The sequence below is a fragment of the Lissotriton helveticus genome, chromosome 8, assembly GCF_964261635.1.
Source record: "Lissotriton helveticus chromosome 8, aLisHel1.1, whole genome shotgun sequence".
NCBI classification, from domain to species: Eukaryota; Metazoa; Chordata; class Amphibia; order Caudata; family Salamandridae; genus Lissotriton; species Lissotriton helveticus.
In genome coordinates, this window is record NC_136069.1 from 11,323,106 (window position 1) to 11,343,773 (window position 20,668).

The 20,668-nt window shown below is 48.3% G+C and overlaps 3 protein-coding genes across 3 annotated transcripts in view; 2 read left to right on the forward strand and 1 right to left on the reverse strand.

Moving 5' to 3' along the window:
* Positions 1-20,668, reverse strand: part of CASQ2 (calsequestrin 2) — a 247,467-nt gene that overhangs the window by 121,051 nt on the left and 105,748 nt on the right. Inside the window, exon 2 of the mRNA XM_078656366.1 lies at positions 3,263-3,347. Within this exon, the coding sequence (XP_078512492.1) occupies positions 3,263-3,347 (85 nt within the window). The remainder of the gene's footprint in view (positions 1-3,262; positions 3,348-20,668) is intronic.
* The window catches only part of LOC144773102 (uncharacterized), a 70,368-nt gene continuing 66,588 nt past the window's right edge, over positions 16,889-20,668 (forward strand). Inside the window, exon 1 of the mRNA XM_078657955.1 lies at positions 16,889-17,452. Within this exon, the coding sequence (XP_078514081.1) occupies positions 16,889-17,452 (564 nt within the window). The remainder of the gene's footprint in view (positions 17,453-20,668) is intronic.
* Positions 18,161-19,564, forward strand: LOC144773106 (uncharacterized). Its single transcript, XM_078657959.1, has one exon. The coding sequence runs from the start codon at positions 18,161-18,163 to the stop codon at positions 19,562-19,564; it is 1,404 nt and encodes a 467-aa protein (XP_078514085.1).

Consider the following 20,668-nt stretch of genomic DNA (forward strand, 5'->3'; position numbering starts at 1 on the left):
TGCTTCTATCGCAGTGTTTAGCTGACAGGGGTCTCTGGCTCAGGACTGAGGTGCATAGAGAGAGCTGTGCTTCTATTGCAGTGTTTAGCTGACAGGGGCCTCTGGCTCAGGACTGAGGTGCATAGAGAGAGCTGTGCTTCTATCGCAGTGTTAAGATGACAGGGGTCTCTAGCTCAGGACTGAGGTGCATAGAGAGAGCTGTGCTTCTATCGCTGTGTTTAGATAACAGGAGGGTCTAGCTCAGGACTGAGGTGCATAGAGAGAGCTGTGCTTCTATCGCTGTGTTTAGATAACAGGAAGCTCTAGCTCAGGACTGAGGTGCATAGAGAGAGCTGTGCTTCTATCGCTGTGTTTAGATGACAGGGGTCTCTAGCTCAGGACTGAGGTGCATAGAGAGAGCTGTGTTTCTATCGCTGTGTTTAGATGACAGGGGTCTCTAGCTCAGGACTGAGGTGCATAGAGAGAGCTGTGCTTCTATCGCTGTGTTTAGATGACAGGGGTCTCTAGCTCTGGACTGAGGTCCATAGAGAGAGCTGTGCTTCTATCGCAGTGTTTAGATGACAGGGGTCTCTAGCTCAGGACTGAGGTGCATAGAGAGAGCTGTACTTCTATGGCAGTGTTTAGATGACAGGGGTCTCTAGCTCAGGACTGAGGTGCATAGAGAGAGCTGTGCTTCTATCGCTGTGTTTAGATGACAGGGGTCTCTAGCTCTGGACTGAGGTCCATAGAGAGAGCTGTGCTTCTATCGCAGTGTTTAGATGACAGGGGTCTCTAGCTCTGGAGGGAGGTGCATAGAGAGAGCTGTGCTTCTATCGCTGTGTTTAGATGACAGGGGTCTCTAGCTCAGGACTGAGGTACATAGAGAGAGCTGTGCTTCTAGTGCTGTGTTTAGATGACAGGGGTCTCTAGCTCAGGACTGAGGTGCATAGAGAGAGCTGTGCTTCTATCGCTGTGTTTGGATGACAGGAGGCTCTAGCTCAGGACTGAGGTGCATAGAGAGAGCTGTGCTTCTATCGCAGTGTTTAGATGACAGGGCTCTCTAGCTCCGGACTGAGGTGCATAAAGAGAGCTGTGCTTCTATCGCAGTGTTCAGATGACAGGGGTCTCTAGCTCTGGACTGAGGTGCATAGAGAGAGCTGTGCTTCTATCGCAGTGTTTAGCTGACAGGGGTCTCTAGCTCAGGACTGAGGTACATAGAGAGAGCTGTGCTTCTATCGCTGTGTTTAGATGACAGGGGTCTCTAGATCAGGACTGAGGTGCATAGAGAGAGCTGTGCTTCTATCGCAGTGTTTAGATGACAGGGGTCTCTAGCTCAGGACTGAGGTGCATAGAGAGAGCTGTGCTTCTATCGCTGTGTTTAGATGACAGGGGTCTCTAGCTCAGGACTGAGGTGCATAGAGAGAGCTGTGCTTCTATCGCTGTGTTTAGATGACAGGGGTCTCTAGATCAGGACTGAGGTGCATAGAGAGAGCTGTGCTTCTATCGCAGTGTTTAGCTGACGGGTCTCTGGCTCAGGACTGAGGTGCATAGAGAGAGCTGTGGTTCTATCGCTGTGTGTAGATGACAGGGGTCTCTAGCTCACGACTGAGGTGCATAGAGAGAGCTGTGCTTCTATCGCAGTGTTTAGCTGACAGGGGTCTCTGGCTCAGGACTGAGGTGCATAGAGAGAGCTGTGCTTCTATCGCAGTGTTTAGATGACAGGGGTCTCTAGCTCAGGACTGCGGTGCATAGAGAGAGCTGTGCTTCTATCGCAGTGTTTAGCTGACAGGGGTCTCTGGCTCAGGTCTGAGGTGCATAGAGAGAGCTGTGCTTCTATCGCTGTGTTTAGCTGACAGGGGTCTCTAGCTCAGGACTGCGGTGCATAGAGAGAGCTGTGCTTCTACCGCTGTGTATAGACAACAGGGGTCTCTAGCTCAGGACTGAGGTGCATAGAGAGAGCTGTGCTTCTATCGCAGTGTTTAGCTGACGGGTCTCTGGCTCAGGACTGAGGTGCATAGAGAGAGCTGTGGTTCTATCGCTGTGTGTAGATGACAGGAGTCTCTAGCTCACGACTGAGGTGCATAGAGAGAGCTGTGCTTCTATCGCAGTGTTTAGCTGACAGGGGTCTCTGGCTCAGGACTGAGGTGCATAGAGAGAGCTGTGCTTCTATCGCAGTGTTTAGCTGGCAGGGGTCTCTGGCTCAGGACTGAGGTGCATAGAGAGAGCTGTGCTTCTATCGCAGTGTTTAGATGACAGGGGTCTCTAGCTCAGGACTGAGGTGCATAGAGAGAGCTGTGCTTCTATCGCAGTGTTTAGCTGACAGGGGTCTCTGGCTCAGGACAGAGGTGCATAGAGAGAGCTGTGCTTCTATCGCTGTGTTTAGCTGACAAGGGTCTCTAGCTCAGGACTGCGGTGCATAGAGAGAGCTGTGCTTCTACCGCTGTGTATAGACAACAGGGGTCTCTAGCTCAGGACTGAGGTGCATAGAGAGAGCTGTGCTTCTATCGCAGTGTTTAGCTGACAGGGGCCTCTGGCTCAGGACTGAGGTGCATAGAGAGAGCTGTGCTTCTATCGCAGTGTTTAGCTGACAGGGGTCTCTGGCTCAGGACTGAGGTGCATAGAGAGAGCTGTGCTTCTATCGCAGTGTTTAGCTGACAGGGGTCTCTGGCTCAGGACTGAGGTGCATAGAGAGAGCTGTGCTTCTATCGCAGTGTTTAGATGACAGGGGTCTCTAGCTCAGGACTGAGGTGCATAGAGAGAGCTGTGCTTCTATCGCAGTGTTTAGCTGACAGGGGTCTCTGGCTCAGGACAGAGGTGCATAGAGAGAGCTGTGCTTCTATCGCTGTGTTTAGCTGACAAGGGTCTCTAGCTCAGGACTGCGGTGCATAGAGAGAGCTGTGCTTCTACCGCTGTGTATAGACAACAGGGGTCTCTAGCTCAGGACTGAGGTGCATAGAGAGAGCTGTGCTTCTATCGCAGTGTTTAGCTGACAGGGGCCTCTGGCTCAGGACTGAGGTGCATAGAGAGAGCTGTGCTTCTATCGCAGTGTTTAGCTGACAGGGGTCTCTGGCTCAGGACTGAGGTGCATAGAGAGAGCTGTGCTTCTATCGCAGTGTTAAGATGACAGGGGTCTCTAGCTCAGGACTGAGGTGCATAGAGAGAGATGCAGGCTGCCTGTCTTAGCTTCATAGGAGGAACAAGAGGTGTTGAAGGGCACACGGTGCGTCATCCAAGCTGCTAAATCTCTCCAAGGTCATGACATCACCACAATTCAAGGACTTACCGAGCTTTTTGGCGAGCTTCGCCCCTTTCTTGGAGTCCACCAGGGCGATGCCCACGCCTTTCTTCTCCAGGACCTGAGCAGTCAGCTGAAAGAGAAGGGGAGAGAGTGAGCTCCGCGGAGCTGTGTGACTGATAGAGAGAGAGAGAGTGAACTCCGCGGAGCTGTGAGGCTGAAGGAGAAGGGGAGAGAGTGAGCTCCGCGGAGCTGTGAGGCTGAAAGAGAAGGGGAGAGAGTGAACTCCGCGGAGCTGTGAGGCTGAAAGAGAAGGGGAGAGAGTGAACTCCGCGGAGCTGTGAGGCTGAAAGAGAAGGGGAGAGAGTGAACTCCGCGGAGCTGTGAGGCTGAAAGAGAAGGGGAGAGAGTGAGCTCCGCGGAGCTGTGAGGCTGAAAGAGAAGGGGAAAGAGTGAACTCCGCGGAGCTGTGTGACTGCAAGAGAAGAGCAGAGAGTGAGCTCCGCGGAGCTGTGAGGCTGAAAGAGAAGGGGAGAGAGTGAACTCCGCGGGGCTGTGTGACTGATAGAGAGAGAGGGGGAGTGAACTCCGCGGAGCTGTGTGACTGATAGAGAGAGAGAGTGAACTCCGCGGAGCTGTAGGCTGAAAGAGAAGGGGAGAGAGTGAACTCCGCGGAGCTGTGAGGCTGAAAGAGAAGGGGAGAGAGTGAACTCCGCGGAGCTGTGAGACTGATAGAGAGAGAGAGAGAGAGAGTGAGCTCCGCGGAGCTGTGTGACTGATAGAGAGAGAGAGAGTGAACTCCGCGGAGCTGTGTGACTGATAGAGAGAGAGAGAGAGAGAGAGTGAGCTCCGCGGAGCTGTGTGACTGATAGAGAGAGAGAGAGAGAGAGAGAGTGAACTCCGCGGAGCTGTGTGACTGATAGAGAGAGAGAGAGAGAGAGTGAGCTCAGCGGAGCTGTGTGACTGATAGAGAGAGAGAGAGAGAGTGAGCTCCGCGGAGCTGTGTGACTGATATAGAGAGAGAGAGAGAGTGAACTCCGCGGAGCTGTGTGACTGATAGAGAGAGAGAGAGAGAGTGAGCTCCGCGGAGCTGTGTGACTGATAGAGAGAGAGAGAGAGAGAGAGAGAGAGTGAGCTCCGCGGAGCTGTGTGACTGATAGAGAGAGAGAGTGAACTCTGCGGAGCTGTGTGATTGCTAGAGAGAGAGAGAGAGAGAGAGTGAGCTCCGCGGAGCTGTGTGACTGATAGAGAGAGAGAGAGAGAGTGAACTCCGCGGAGCTGTGTGACTGATAGAGAGAGAGAGAGAGTGAGCTCCGCGGAGCTGTCTGACTGATAGAGAGAGAGAGAGAGAGTGAACTCCGCGGAGCTGTGTGACTGATAGAGAGAGAGAGAGAGTGAGCTCCGCGGAGCTGTGTGACTGATAGAGAGAGAGAGAGTGAACTCTGCGGAGCTGTGTGACTGATAGAGAGAGAGAGAGAGAGAGAGTGAGCTCCGCGGAGCTGTGTGACTGATAGAGAGAGATAGAAAGAGTGAACTCCGCGGAGCTGTGTGACTGATAGAGAGAGAGAGAGTGAGCTCCGCGGAGCTGTGTGACTGATAGAGAGAGAGAGAGTGAACTCTGCGGAGCTGTGTGACTGATAGAGAGAGAGAGTGAACTCCGCGGAGCTGTAGGCTGAAAGAGAAGGGGAGAGAGTGAACTCCGCGGAGCTGTGAGGCTGAAAGAGAAGGGGAGAGAGTGAACTCCGCGGAGCTGTGAGGCTGAAAGAGAAGGGGAGAGAGTGAGCTCCGCGGAGCTGTGAGGCTGAAAGAGAAGGGGAGAGAGTGAACTCCGCGGAGCTGTGTGACTGATAGAGAGAGAGAGAGAGTGAGCTCCGCGGAGCTGTGTGACTGATAGAGAGAGAGAGAGTGAACTCTGCGGAGCTGTGTGACTGATAGAGAGAGAGAGAGAGAGAGAGTGAGCTCCGCGGAGCTGTGTGACTGATAGAGAGAGAGAGAAAGAGTGAACTCCGCGGAGCTGTGTGACTGATAGAGAGAGAGAGAGTGAGCTCCGCGGAGCTGTGTGACTGATAGAGAGAGAGAGAAAGAGTGAACTCCGCGGAGCTGTGTGACTGATAGAGAGAGAGAGAGTGAACTCTGCGGAGCTGTGTGACTGATAGAGAGAGAGAGAGAGAGAGAGAGTGAACTCCGCGGAGCTGTGAGCACTGCGGTGGTGATGTCTGCTCCCCTCCAAGCGGGGATAGGAAACACACTTGGTGAACATGGGGGGGGGGGGTAAGAGGGGAGCTTGTGAGAGTGGGACTGGGGGTGGGAGGGGTTCCAAGAAAGGGGGCCCCTTGGAGACACTAAGCATCTTTGGAGCTGGTGGGAGGGGGAGGGGTCTGCACTTGTTACTGAGCCTCCACAGGCAAGTGTTGGTGGAAAGGAATCCAACACCCCAAGCATTCCTACACCAAACATTCCTACCCCCCAGGCATTCCTACCCCCCAAGCATTCCTACCCCAGGCATTCCTACCCCAGGCATTCCTACACCAGGCATTCCTACCCCAGGCATTCCTACACCAGGCATTCCTACCCCAGGCATTCCTACACCAAGCATTGCTACACCAGGCATTCCTATACCCCAGGCATTCCTACCCCAGGCATTCCTACCCCAGGCATTCCGACCCCAGGCATTCCGACCCCAGGCATTCCGACCCCAGGCATTCCTACTCCAGGCACTCCTGCCCCCTGGCATTCCTACCCCAGGCATTCCTACCCCAGGCACTCGTACCCCCCTGGCATTCGTACCCCAGGCATTCCGACCCCAGGCATTCCGACCCCAGGCATTCCGACCCCAGGCATTCCTACTCCAGGCACTCCTGCCCCCTGGCATTCCTACCCCAGGCATTCCTACCCCAGGCACTCGTACCCCCCTGGCATTCGTACCCCAGACATTCCTACACCAAGCATTCCTACACCCCAGGCATTCCTACCCCCCCAAGCATTCCTACCCCAGGCATTCCTACCCCAGGCATTCCTACCCCAGGCACTACTGCCCCCTGGCATTCCTACCCCAGGCATTCCTACTCCAGGCACTCCTGCCCCCTGGCATTCCTACCCCAGGCATTCCTACCCCAGGCACTCGTACCCCCCTGGCATTCGTACCCCAGACATTCCTACACCAAGCATTCCTACACCCCAGGCATTCCTACCCCCCCAAGCATTCCTACCCCAGGCATTCCTACCCCAGGCATTCCTACCCCAGGCACTACTGCCCCCTGGCATTCCTACCCCAGGCATTCCTACCCCAGGCATTCCTCCCCCCAGGCATTCCTACCCCAGGCATTCCTACCCCCCAGGCATTCCTACCCCAGGCATTCCTACCCCAGGCATTCCTACCCCAGGCATTCCGACCCCAGGCATTCCGACCCCAGGCATTCCTACCCCAGGCATTCCGACCCCAGGCATTCCGACCCCAGGCATTCCGACCCCAGGCATTCCGACCCCAGGCATTCCGACCCCAGGCATTCCTACCCCAGGCATTCCGACCCCAGGCATTCCGACCCCAGGCATTCCGACCCCAGGCATTCCTACTCCAGGCACTCCTGCCCCCTGGCATTCCTACCCCAGGCATTCCTACCCCCCAAGCATTCCTACCCCCCAAGCATTCCTACCCCAGGCATTCCTACCCCAGGCATTCCTACCCCAGGCATTCCTACCCCAGGCATTCCTACCCCAGGCATTCCTACCCCAGGCATTCCTACCCCAGGCATTCCTGCTCCAGGCATTCCTACCCCAGGCATTCCTACCCCAGGCATTCCTACCCCAGGCATTCCTACCCCAGGCATTCCTACACCCCAGACATTCCTACACCAAACATTCCTACCCTCCAGGCATTCCTACCCCCCAAGCATTCCTACCCCAGGCATTCCTACCCCAGGCATTCCTACCCCAGGCATTCCTACCCCAGGCATTCCTGCTCCAGGCATTCCTACCCCAGGCATTCCTACCCCAGGCATTCCTACCCCAGGCATTCCTACCCCAGGCATTCCTACCCCAGGCATTCCTCCAGGCATTCCTACCCCAGGCACTACTGCCCCCTGGCATTCCTACCCCAGGCACTACTGCCCCCTGGCATTCCTACACCAGGCATTCCGACCCCAGGCATTCGGACCCCAGGCATTCCTACTCCAGGCACTCCTGCCCCCTGGCATTCCTACCCCAGGCATTCCTACCCCAGGCACTCGTACCCCCCTGGCATTCGTACCCCAGACATTCCTACACCAAGCATTCCTACCCCCCAGGCATTCCTACCCCCCAAGCATTCCTACCCCAGGCATTCCTACCCCAGGCATTCCTACCCCCCAAGCATTCCTACCCCAGGCATTCCTACCCCAGGCATTCCTACCCCAGGCATTCCTACCCCAGGCATTCCTACCAAAGGCATTCCTACCCCAGGCATTCCTACCCCAGGCATTCCTACCCCAGGCATTCCTGCTCCAGGCATTCCTACCCCAGGCATTCCTACCCCAGGCATTCCTACCCCAGGCATTCCTACCCCAGGCATTCCTACACCCCAGACATTCCTACACCAAACATTCCTACCCTCCAGGCATTCCTACCCCCCAAGCATTCCTACCCCAGGCATTCCTACCCCAGGCATTCCTACCCCAGGCATTCCTACCCCAGGCATTCCTGCTCCAGGCATTCCTACCCCAGGCATTCCTACCCCAGGCATTCCTACCCCAGGCATTCCTACCCCAGGCATTCCTACCCCAGGCATTCCTCCAGGCATTCCTACCCCAGGCACTACTGCCCCCTGGCATTCCTACCCCAGGCACTACTGCCCCCTGGCATTCCTACACCAGGCATTCCGACCCCAGGCATTCGGACCCCAGGCATTCCTACTCCAGGCACTCCTGCCCCCTGGCATTCCTACCCCAGGCACTCGTACCCCCCTGGCATTCGTACCCCAGACATTCCTACACCAAGCATTCCTACACCCCAGGCATTCCTACACCCCAGGCATTCCTACACCCCAGACATTCCTACACCAAGCATTCCTACCCCCCAGGCATTCCTACCCCCCAAGCATTCCTACCCCAGGCATTCCTACCCCAGGCATTCCTACCCCAGGCATTCCTACCCCAGGCATTCCTGCTCCAGGCATTCCTACCCCAGGCATTCCTACCCCAGGCATTCCTACCCCAGGCATTCCTACCCCAGGCATTCCTCCAGGCATTCCTACCCCAGGCACTACTGCCCCCTGGCATTCCTACCCCTGGCATTCCTACCCCAGGCATTCCTCCAGGCATTCCTACCCCAGGCACTACTGCCCCCTGGCATTCCTACCCCTGGCATTCCTACCCCAGACATTCCTACACCAAGCATTCCTACACAAGGCATTCCTACACCCCAGGCATTCCTACACCCCAGGCATTCCTACCCCAGACATTCCTACCCCCCAAGCATTCCTACACCAGGCATTCCTACACCAGGCAATCCTGCCCCCCTGGCATTCCTACACCAAGCATTCCTACCCCAGGCATTCCTCCAGGCATTCCTACCCCAGACATTCCTACCCCCCAGGCATTCCTACACCAGGCATTCCTGCCCCCTGGCATTCCTACACCAGGCATTCCTACCCCAGGTATTCCTACACCCCAGGCATTCCTACCCCAGGTATTCCTACACACCAGGCATTCCTACCCCAGGCATTCCTACACCCCAGGCATTCCTACCTCAGGCATTCCTGCCCCCGCTGGCATTCCTACACCAAGCATTCCTTCCCCAGGCATTCCTAACCCAGGCATTCCTACACCCCAGGCATTCCTACCCCAGGTATTCCTACACCCCAGGCATTCCTACCCCAGGCATTCCTACACCCCAGGCATTCCTACCTCAGGCATTCCTGCCCCCCTGGCATTCCTACACCCCAGGCATTCCTTCCCCAGGCATTCCTAACCCAGGCATTCCTACCCCAGGCATTCCTACACCAGGCATTCCTACCCCAGGCATTCCTATACCCCAGGCATTCCTACCCCAGGCATTCCTACCCCCCAGGCATTCCTACACAAGGCAATCTTATTCCACAGAAATTCTTTGATCCAAACAATCCTTCAACCCCAGCATTCCTCCAACCTGAGGATTCACCCTCCCCAAGCATTCACCCATCTAAGCATTCCTCCAATCGAAGCATTCTCCCATCCCGAACATTCCTCCAACCCAAGTATTCCTCCAACGCAAGCGTTCCATAAATGAGCATTACTCCAACCTGAGCAAAAAGTGAAAGCCCGGGTGCGTCTCCTCCACAGGAGTCCTCTGAAAGCGCTATAATCTGCACCACCGTGAAACAAGTAAACAACCTGATAGGTATCAGTACACCAATACACAGTCCTTCTCCTTAGCTTCTGGAGCCATCCCAAAAGACATCAGAGCACAGGTCAGTGGAGTATGTGAAACCGAAGAAGGACTCTCTTCTGATATAATCAGAAACAAAAGAAGGACAAAAAGCCTCAGCAAAAGCCTCACTTTCTGGGATCTCACTCCAATATGCCACACATATTGAGGACTCTGCTGCTCAAATTGGCATCTAAGAAAGCCCTGAAAGAGCTCCAGAAAATGATAAAAACGGCAAGGAGGGACAATTTGGTGAAGCGCATTAATAATGCGGAAAATTCAACTAAGGACATATTTAGAATCGCCAGCTCCTTCGCCAAACCGATGGAGTCGGAAAACGTAATACAACCATCCCCCTCTCTGTGCGCAAAGTTATCGGACTTTTTCAACAGTAAAATTCAGAAAGTCCATAACACCTTCACGGCAGCGGTAGAGACAGAAAAGAAGAGAGTGGTAGTCGTGTGTCCGAATATTCCTTCTCGGAATTCCTTCCTATCTACCCACAGGAATCTCTGACAGAGGGCCCGATTCACAGAACTTACTTAAGACCAAATCCTAAACGTACTTCTTTTGGTATTCACAAAAGGCATTTAGTAGTAGTAAAGTTAGGATTTTGTCTTAAGTCTGTTTTAAGTCTGTCTTAAGTTTGTCTTAAGTTTGTCTTAAGTTTGTCTAAAGTCTGTCTTAAGTCTGTCTTAAGTCTGTCTTAAGTTTGTCTTAAGTTTGTCTTAAGTCAAACTTAAGACAAAATCCTAACTTTACTACTACTAACTGCCTTCTGTGAATACCAAAAGTAGTAGGTTTAGGATTTTGTCTAAAGTTATTTCTGTGTATCGGCCCAAAAGATCCTGAGATGTAGGTCAGGATCCCCGGAGGACCCATGACCCCCCAAACTGTGCACCTCTCCAATGAACAATCCCTTGTACACGGAATTAAAACCAGACCACTCACACTGACTAGTCTTAGAGTATAGACAATTAAATAGTCACACTCGCACATTTGCAGTAAAAATGCACACAGCATAGTACTAATGAACAATATAGTGCACAAAAATACAAAACAACACCATACATATCAAATGGCTTTTCCTGCCAAAACATAGCATTTGAAAGCAGGTATTTAAGCACATTTCCCACCGTAGGATTCACAAAAACAATGTTGTCAATTACCACAGGGGCATAAGAACAGCTCCAGCTTGTTACAGAGCTTTACCATGAAGCATTGTCCCATATCAATGGCATATACCTTACGGATGATGACTTGGAAACACACCTAGCCAGGGTATATCACATTGTTCAAGGATGAGCTAAAATAAAATGTCTTTCTCATTGTCCTTTTCCTGGTTATACGAGTTATCAAATGAAGGCAAAATCTTATCGCCACATTGCCTAAAGAAATGTGCACTTCTACAACCAACACACAAAAAAAAGCTACAATCACTATTGGACTTTCTAAATTTGACAAGCAAAGGGTCATGTTCGCGCTAGATAAAACTTTATAAATAAAATTAAAATAAATACCAGATTATGCACAACAGGTAAAACCATTTTATGAATTAATACGTTCAGATTTCTCAAGCACACATTGGGCACCAGAACATACACAGATCTTGTGTTCAGTACAGACTAACATGCTAGCATCAAAACACTCACACACGAGAGTAAACACAACAAATTGTGGTGATCAGCATAGTTGCGAGAACCGGAGGCTACACATGTCACTTTCAATGAGGGTGACACTGTGACAATAGCATATAAATCACATTTATACTCCAATGCAGAAATGTGTTTTGCACTGACGGGAAAATACTGCTGGCAGTACAGACAGGTGTAGTCTAAGAAAGATCCTTGGCTCAGGGGAAACACATTTTTATTATGACTCCCGTTCCAGCTTTAGAGGCTGTCACAAAGGCCAGTGTCCTAAACGTTAAAGCGTTGCTCCTAGATGGATACAGTGAGACAATTCTTTAACAGAGAAAGATGTAGATTACAGCTTTCACTCTACTTTACATACACAAGCATACATACAATATGAACAAAAATAACCTGTGCACAGTGAAATAATGCCTCGAGATCAATACAACTATATAGTTTACACTGATGGTTCTGCCCAGCCTGCAGTTGGAACAATTCATCAATTCTCCGCAACTTGCACAGGGGTAAGGGGTAAAACGAGGGATGGGGTCTACTAACTTCTCAAAACATTCACACAGTCACTAGGTGACTGCACTGCTGGCTGAACAAAAAGCTCTAATTCTGACACTTGAAAATACGGATGTCAAATTCACCACACATATTGAGTGTGAGTCAAGTGGGACCCACCTAGGTTGTAAGATTGTACAACTCGAAACAGGCTCTTTGGACATTCTTTGTATCCAACTACAGTTCCGCTCCAAGCCTCCCGTTACTCTAATTAATTTATACTCTAAACCGACCCCTAGGGGTAAAGACTCTAATACGGTAGAGGCCCTATCTACTTTTTTATGCCTTATAGACCCAAGTCAAATGGTTATTGTTGGTGGGGACTTTGTCAGTTCGAGCCCCTTGAGGACCTGTCCCTGGAAAACACAGGGGATGAGGATCTCTCTCTGGCAATCCCAGAATCCAGATGTCCACTAGTCAAAAACTGGTCCCCCTTGGCAATCCAGAAGAACTGCCTTGTTGGAAAACACTCATTAAGAGCGTGTAATGGGAGATCATGCTCCGATTCATCTAATGGCTATACCTTTCATAGCAAGAAACGTGGGTCTATATTAGATTATATTTTAATTAATTAAAACTCCTGGGACAGGATGATTGATTTTAATATTACTACACGAGTGGATAGTGATCATTATGCCCTAATAATGGAAATCAAAGCCTTAAACCCCCAAAATACTCCTATAGCTGGTCCTATCGACCTTGGCTTAACCATCTCTAACTGTAGGAGGAAAGTACGATGGTCCAATTTCCTCCAATCACAGAATAAGATGAGTAATCTTTTTGAAGCGCTTATTCCTGCGGTTGAAGAGGCATCAGTATTACACCGTACCAGTGCGGTCCTAGATTTGGGAGCAGTTGATACAAACTATAGTAAACTAAGGGAGGCATCATTGGCCTTCTTTTACCCCAATGCTTCCCCCAGACCGAGTAGGCCCCCTAGTCATCCTTGGTATAACAGCCAATGTCGTAGGGCCAAGAAGGCACTTGTGGATTTTATCAAAGGTAAAAATTGCCCCTTATCAAAACTACAAAAAAGTCATATAAAACAACGGTCCAAAAAGCTAAACAGCGATGGGAAAGGGAAAACTGGGATTCACTCAAAACGGCCCTGGGGGATAGAGACATGAGGACGTTTTGGAGCATTGTTAATACAGGTGCTTCTACTCCCAAATCCGCAATCGAATCAAACCTGGATGAAGAGGTATGGCGGGTGCATTTCGAAACCCTGTATGCTGATGAAAAGGACTTTGAGGGTCCCTTAACTGCCCGGTCACCTATTGAATTGGCCGCGTCCGGGGATGGCACTGTAAGAAGCCCAGAACGTGAAGTATACCCAGGTAGCAGCCTAAGTATATCCATAACCCTAAAGGAGACTGAGGGCGCCCTGCTAAAAATAGCACCAGGTAAAGCCCCAGGTCTGGATAAGATTCCTGGGGACTTATATAGGAGCGAACCAGCCATCTGGACCCCGTATTTTTGTGGACTTTTTAACGCCATAATCCAGGGTATGAAGATACCACCCAGCTGACTGGGAGCGGAGATTATTCCAATTTTCAAAAAAGGATCCCCACTCCTGCCAACAAATTATAGACCTATAAGCTTAATAGACATATCCCAAAAACTATTTGGGAGGGTCTTGCAAGCCAGGCTACAATCCTGGATGAAAGAAAAAGGGGTACTGTCCCCCCTACAGGTGGGGTTCAGGGAAAAGATATCAAACCTGGACCAAGTACTAAGACTACAGCTCTTGTACTGGAAGATAGTCTGCCTCCAGGGGGGCAGCGTATACCTAATTTTTGTAGACCTGAGGTCGGCATTCGAACTGGTGCCACGGGAAAAGCTATGGTCAGTACTTATTGAGATGGGGGTCCCGGTATATCTGATCCAACTCCTTAGGAGATTGCATGAAGATATTTATGCCCAAATAAGATTTGGAAAGGATGGAAAACTCACAGCTCCAATACCTGTTAAACGTGGTGTACGGCAGGGATGCGTCTTAGCACCGACACTATTTAGTCTTTATATCAACGGACTAATCAATTAACTGGCTACTGTAAAAGACCTTGATGCTCCTAAGCTAGCGTCCCGCCGAATTTTAGCAATGATGTTTGCTGATGACACTCTTTTGGTCTCAAAATCACCCATGGGGATACAGAGGGTCCTAGATAAATTTAAGCTATTCTGTAAAGAGAGAGGTTTAGATATAAACTTACAGAAAACTAAATAGATGGCGTTCAATAGCTCAAACAGTTCTCGTTACAACCCTCAATTAAATGGGAAACCTTTGGAAAGAGTTTCATCCTTCATTTATCTGGGTCTCACCATTACTGAAAATCTGGATTGGGGGGCTCACATTACTAAGAGTACACTAAAACTAGCTCAATCGACAGGTGGCATAATGAAGGTCTTTAGTAGATCAAGTAAGAGAGCAGTTAGTCCATCTCTAGAAATTTAGAAGGCCCAAGCTCGAGAGGGAGCACTATATGGTGCCGAGTTATGGGGTCATTCCAAACTAGATTCCCTTTTAAAGGTAGAAAATCAACTCCTTAGACAGTTGTATAGACTACCAACGAGTACCCCGCTGATTCCGCTACGATTAGATTCAGGTTTGATGGTGATAACAGACACTTCAAGTCTTAGACCTATGTTATATTGGCGTCGCCTATGGTCCACTCCTGAACTATTGATATATAGGGAGGAGTTATTGGAGGTTATGTCAGCTCGGGGTGCAGTTGCACTTCCTTGGTTTGCACACATAAAGTCTTTACTGACCAATTTGGGCCTGGGTGATTGTTGGACGGACCCAGATCGTGACTGGCACCAAACCACAAGGAAGCAAATCAAGGCCCAGTATGAAGAATATAGAAGGGCCCAACTACACTCTTGCCCCAGGATGGGCATACTATCTTTAGCTTTCTTGGAATTTAAGGATGTTGCCCGTTTTGAGCCAATACCAGACCTGATTACACCGGTGGAGGCAAGAAAGCTTTTCCTACAATTTAGGTTTGGGGTCCTCCCGCTCCGCTGTTGCACGGCAAAGTGGAGCAAGGACCAAAAGGTACAGTGCCCTGCCTGTGGTTTCACTGATGAATCAGTGCAGCATGTGTTCTTTGGCTGCCCTGGCTATCATAAGGCTCGGAAACGCTGGCTGGTCCAGATCTGCAGAAACATTGGAAGTAGGAATTATCTGGAGGCACTTCAGATACTGAAATCTGATCTTAGTATCCCGATCGTGTTTTCAGTCTCCAGATTTTTATTTTCCATGTGGTGCACTAGAAGGGCTCTATTGAAATTATCCAATGAGGCCTAGGGCATGTGGCAATAATTTTAATGAAACTCTTTTTACAACTGTGTTCTTTTAAACCATGATCAAGATTTTATATTGTGCTATGGTTTTAATCTCCCCTACAGACTACTCCTGTTTTTTAATTATTTATTTATCCATTATCATGCATTTTCCGATATGCAATTGTATAGCTCGCCTGCTTGTAGTATTCCTACCGACTTGCACTTTATTTACGAGGTTTGAAGATAGTTGGAATGCCGTTTTTTAATGCCCCAATTTGATATTTGTGAGCAATCATGTATTTTTGTTGTATATGATTTTAGAGTTGTACTTTTCTAGGCCGTAACAACCGAAATAAAGTTTTTCTGAACTGAACTGAACATATTATTGTGCCCAGTCTTACAATGAGTAGCTACACTATTGGAACCAGAATGGATTCAGAGACTCAAAAGGGTACACTGTCAAGCACAAATTACTTTGGGGAAAGGTGTCAAATCTTAAAGCAAATTTCCAATGGGCTCATGTAATTCACACACTGAGCCACCAACATGTAGGTATACACTTTGCAGGGAATTCTTTGACTGATGAAGCAGCAAAGACAGCAGCGGGTACTGCTGTTGTGGCTGCAGTAACTTGTGTCAACACAAGGATAGATTGAGGCATCGTGGTGGATGTCACAGCTTAATATCCAATAAGCCCCAGACCTATATTTATTTGGACCACTGCGGGCTGCTAAACAGTGATAGTTCCTTTAAGTACATTCTACTAGCAGTGAACTCCTGTTCTTGATTCATATGGGAGTGGCCACAGCAATCGTCTGACACTTGAACTGTTATAAAAGATTTGCAAGTCTTCATCAGGACATATGCAGTAGCTGCATGCCATTCGGACTAGGGACCAGCGTTTGCCTCTGGGGCTTACCGGTATTCCATGGGTACCTTGGGTGTAGCTGTGCAGTACTCCTCCCCCTAGCATCCTGAGGCAAATTTGATAGTGGAGAGGAAGAATTGTGACTTAAAGCAGTCTCTAACAGCTGGGAAATTTGGTTCATGCCATAGCTGGATCTGCCACCTGTATGGGTCCGGATAGGTTAAAATGATTTGCCAAGAAGATCCTTGGGTGGTCGAACTTCCTGTGTGGGGTTCAGATGTGCGTTCCCAACACAAACAATCCTAGTTCTGATATCAGTGAATGTTTGGCTGTTTTACAGGAACTAAAGGACTTCTAGGACGAGCAAAGGAACAAGCTTGAGAAACGTTCCACCACTGGGGAAGTGAAGGCACAAGCAGCAACTCCTGACTGAATTCCAAAGATCGGGGATCTGGTCCGAGAGAAGATAGTGGACAAAAAGGAGTTTGGTCCATCTCACGGAGCAGTGGTGCTGGTCCTGGCAGTTGAAGGTACCAGAACTGTACACTTACCACCCCTTGCTGGTTGTAAAAACAAAAGGTTTGTGTCAATTGATCTAATCAAACCACACCATGTGGCCAATCCTGAATAGTAGGCCACCAGGGCTCCCAGGTAGTTACCGGCGCCCTCAAACTACCTTAAAGGAAATCCCTTTACAAGCTTTGAACAAAAGAGAAGTTTCTGCACGCCAGAAGGAGATATCTGACACTGAAGTATTGCTACCTCCAGTTACATCTACCACCACCATACAAAAATTGTATACAAATTCACAGATTTCAACTCCACATGCCAACAATGAAATTGTTTATGACTCACCTTTGGAGTTAACTACCAGTTCCACACAGCCCAGTGGGGTACCTGTTCTTGCACAGACTGACTCTGGCCACTTGGCCAACATTAATGACGTTTCCCTGGATCCACCTCGGCATTGGAATAAATGCATATATAATTTGGCTTGAAAAGACATATTTTGTTGCACCATGGATTTCTATTTCGTTGATTTTCCTTTTCATCTGCATTGGTTTTGTTACAGTCTTCTTTTTACTTCCAGAACGCTCTGCTGTTGAACTGGTAACGGAGGTTTTGACGCCTCATTCTTCATCACACAAAGTGCGACGAGACATGTCCCTTGTAAACTTTTTAGCGGTTCCGGTAATTGATGGAATTGTTTGGGATAAGGTACCATTTGACATTTTTGGTCCTACAGAAACTTTGCAAATACCACATGTATTCAAAATATCCCTTGGTGACATTATCACTCCTGGCAGCATCTCTGAAGATTGGGACTTAAATATCATAAGATCTATGCTATCTGAGCTAGAACACTATACTGTATTTGGCCGTGAAGATTTATATAGTGGAATGTCAAATTATGATGACATGTTTTGTTACCATCACTATGCCCACCATTACTTACACAGAGCTAGTACTCCCCGTGCAACATTTAATTACACACAATGGGAACACTGCCCTACACCACCTTCGGGTAGCTCCAAAACATATGCACAGAAATATGCATACTCTTCTAGCAATGATCCTGTAGACCCAGAGTCTTATTATTTTAAACTTTTCCCTTCCCCGGCAAAGAAAAGTATGCTGACCGAAACTAAGTTAATTTATTCAGCCCACTTTATTTCCCAGTTGTCAATACAAGGGTATGACTTTTGGAAAGACAATGTTGACTTAAAATCTGTTTGGGGAACTAAAGACTGGCAAGTTCAGGGCAACAAAGCTTTGTTTAGAGCATGTATAATACCAAGACAAATGATTTTTCTAAACAAAACTGTACAGCAAACATCCTGCCTAGGCTTGGCCAGGATAAAGGATTTGAAAACACCAAACATTCCCACATTTGAATGCTTTAAAAATTGGCAACAATTCACTAATTACACAGAGGACAACCTCAACAACATGCTTAAGAATGGCACATACAATTCTTCACATTCCAGGCCAGAGGGGTGGCTAGTGTGGCCATTAAATACTAATGGGTGTCATGCACGTTTTTTGAACAACACGAAGGGGTTTCGAATAAACAGACCAGACCCACGTTACACAGAGACACAACACTCACGAGTGGTAACAACATACAGCGTAGGAAAGTTATGCCTTGAATGGTTACAACATTCCACCTTGGATGAGGTGAAAGAACACTTGTCTCTCCTTTCAGATGACATGGATTTGCAGGATTTTTTAATAGGTCCTGGAAAGCCCCCTCATAAACACAATTTGTATACAGGGTACAGCGAGTTGTGGAAGGTGGCACAGAAGAAAGCTGCTGAGTTGTTACGTGAGATTAACAGAATAAATCTGGAAAAGTCTCTAGCTGTAGTTGACAATGGTAGGACTACTTTATCCCCTAGAATGTACTCTCTGAGTAGCACTGTGTCATCAGCAATTGACATAATTCAGAGTGACATGTCCCTCTCACAACATGGACACATTACGCTTAGATCCATATTGCTATTAAGCTGGACTTTACAAACTCTGCAGAATGGCCATGTACCTTGGAAGCATATAAACATGACCGATTTATTGCTGCCTTACAATTTAACACGCGAGCAGAAAATAATGGCAGAGAAGGATGCAACATACTCAATGTTAAACATAGAACACCTGGAGAAATTACCATTCACTGTGGTGGAAACACCATCAGCCGATTGGATAATTCATGGATTAATTTCTCTACCAATTTCAACATTCCATTTTAGATCCTGTTTAAAACACTTTCAGGTTGGGAGGTATGAAGCATTAGGGGAGAGTTTTCTACATGAGGCATGGGTCCTACCTTTCGACTACAGGTGTAGGAATGGGGAAACTGGAGTTTTTCTTAGTGGTACAGACTGCAAGAACACTTTTGGCCACTCTCTAGTTTGCAGGGAGGTAACACTTCATGGAGCTTGTAATGCTTCAAAAGCAAACTTAGCTTGTTATCTAAAGGGAACCCCAGCTGCCGTAATTCATTCAACATTCAGATTGCTTTCAAATGGAAGTTATTTGATGTTGAATGACCAAGGTTGCTGTGGGATGAGTCCCGGAGTACCCTATGTGGTAACGGTTTCCAGGGTTGTGACTTGTTGTACAAAAGTGCTTTTTCCACCAGCTCATAAAGTTAGAGGAGTGACGATATGGCCTTCAATTGCTACTTCAAATGTAAACTTTAATCATATGAGCAGACTGAAAGCCTTATTGTTTCAGGAGGAAGTTTCTTTAACATCTGCAAGGGAGACATTTGATCTTCAAGTTGCAATGACTTCTTCTGAAATCCAGTCACTACTGCGCACTAACAACCCACAACTCTTTGTAGAACTGATGCACCGCATATTTAATGCTTCAAATACTACAGGAGTAGCTCACTTTTTCAAAGTGATTGGGTCTGGGCTTCTTAGTACTTTCCAGACAGTCTTCGGAGGGATTCCATGTGTTACATTCTCTGTGGTTTCCAGTATTTTTGAAGTCATACTGCCTATTCTGTTTTTGGTTGTCGGGATCCTGAACCTATATTTGCTGCTTTGCAATGGACGTTCTGCCACGCGGCCATATGAGAATGGCACTACCATACGTGGCAATGTGTTGTGAACACATGGTGCAATATTTTGGCATGCTTTTTCTTTGGGAACTGAATGACAATTGGGGGTTTATTTACAAGCACGTTGTGCCACTGGTGCATTACTTTTTTTATGGGGAAAAATGGCGCAGCAGTGGAGCAAGTGCCTTCTAAATAATCCATTTGGTCTTTCTCTTTTTGAAGTATTTGGTTAGATTGTATACAGTGTGTGTTTCACTGCCTGCAGTGCACTTTGAAGTGTGCCTTGGATATATGCCTTTGCCTCAACCCTTGCCTTTTTGTGAAATTAGCCTTTGGAATGCAATTGGTCTAGTCCAGGGATGTGGAATTGCTGATAAGAATACATTTGCAAAGATGTCCTGCGTGATTGCATCGCTGCAGAATGCATATTATGAGACCTCTCTGGATTTTTGGATCCTGGCTGGTTCTCTGTGGAGGCACTACTGGCTGTCACACCTTCAGCAGCTGCTGACTGAGTTGGATATGACCATGTTTGTTCCTTCAAACTTGTGACTGGGGTACCAACGGAAACATCACCTGCGGAAGCTGGAAACAACATTGTTTTGTCTGGCTCTCGGAATATTTAAACATCCTTGCAGTTTCGAGAACTGATTTTAAGTCAGCAACTTTTAAAACAAAATTGATATTTTTTTATGCTGTTATTATATGCATATTTTTAAATTGGCTTTTTAGGACTTTTAGGTTACATTGTAGTGTAGTTCCTATTATCCCAATAGGCTCTGCGCATTGGAATAATACCTTCAATAGTATAGGCCTAGACCAGACGTTAACTAGGTCTACTACTGTCGATATTAGACTTAAAGTTTTGGGTTTGCCAGCTAGCTCAGAGTTCACTAGAAACTTTCTCGAATAGGCAAGGAGGAGTTGAACCTCCCTGGATAGACAAGAAGGGATTTAGTTTCTGACAACCATAGAACATGACAACTTTGCTCTCCCCTAATCAAGAGTGTATCTCTAGAGTCGTGTGAAAACAAAAGACGACTTATTTTACTCAGTCAGTACGTGCATTCTTAGTCTCACCAGATTGTAGAGAAAAGGAAGAGACGGGCGTGTTCAATAAAAGATGTTATTTATTGATCAGTCTCTTTTCTCAT

Coding starts and splice junctions, on each gene's coding strand:
- LOC144773106 (XM_078657959.1), top strand. CDS start 18,161: ATGGATTTGCAGGATTTTTTAATAGGTCCTGGAAAGCCCCCTCATAAA.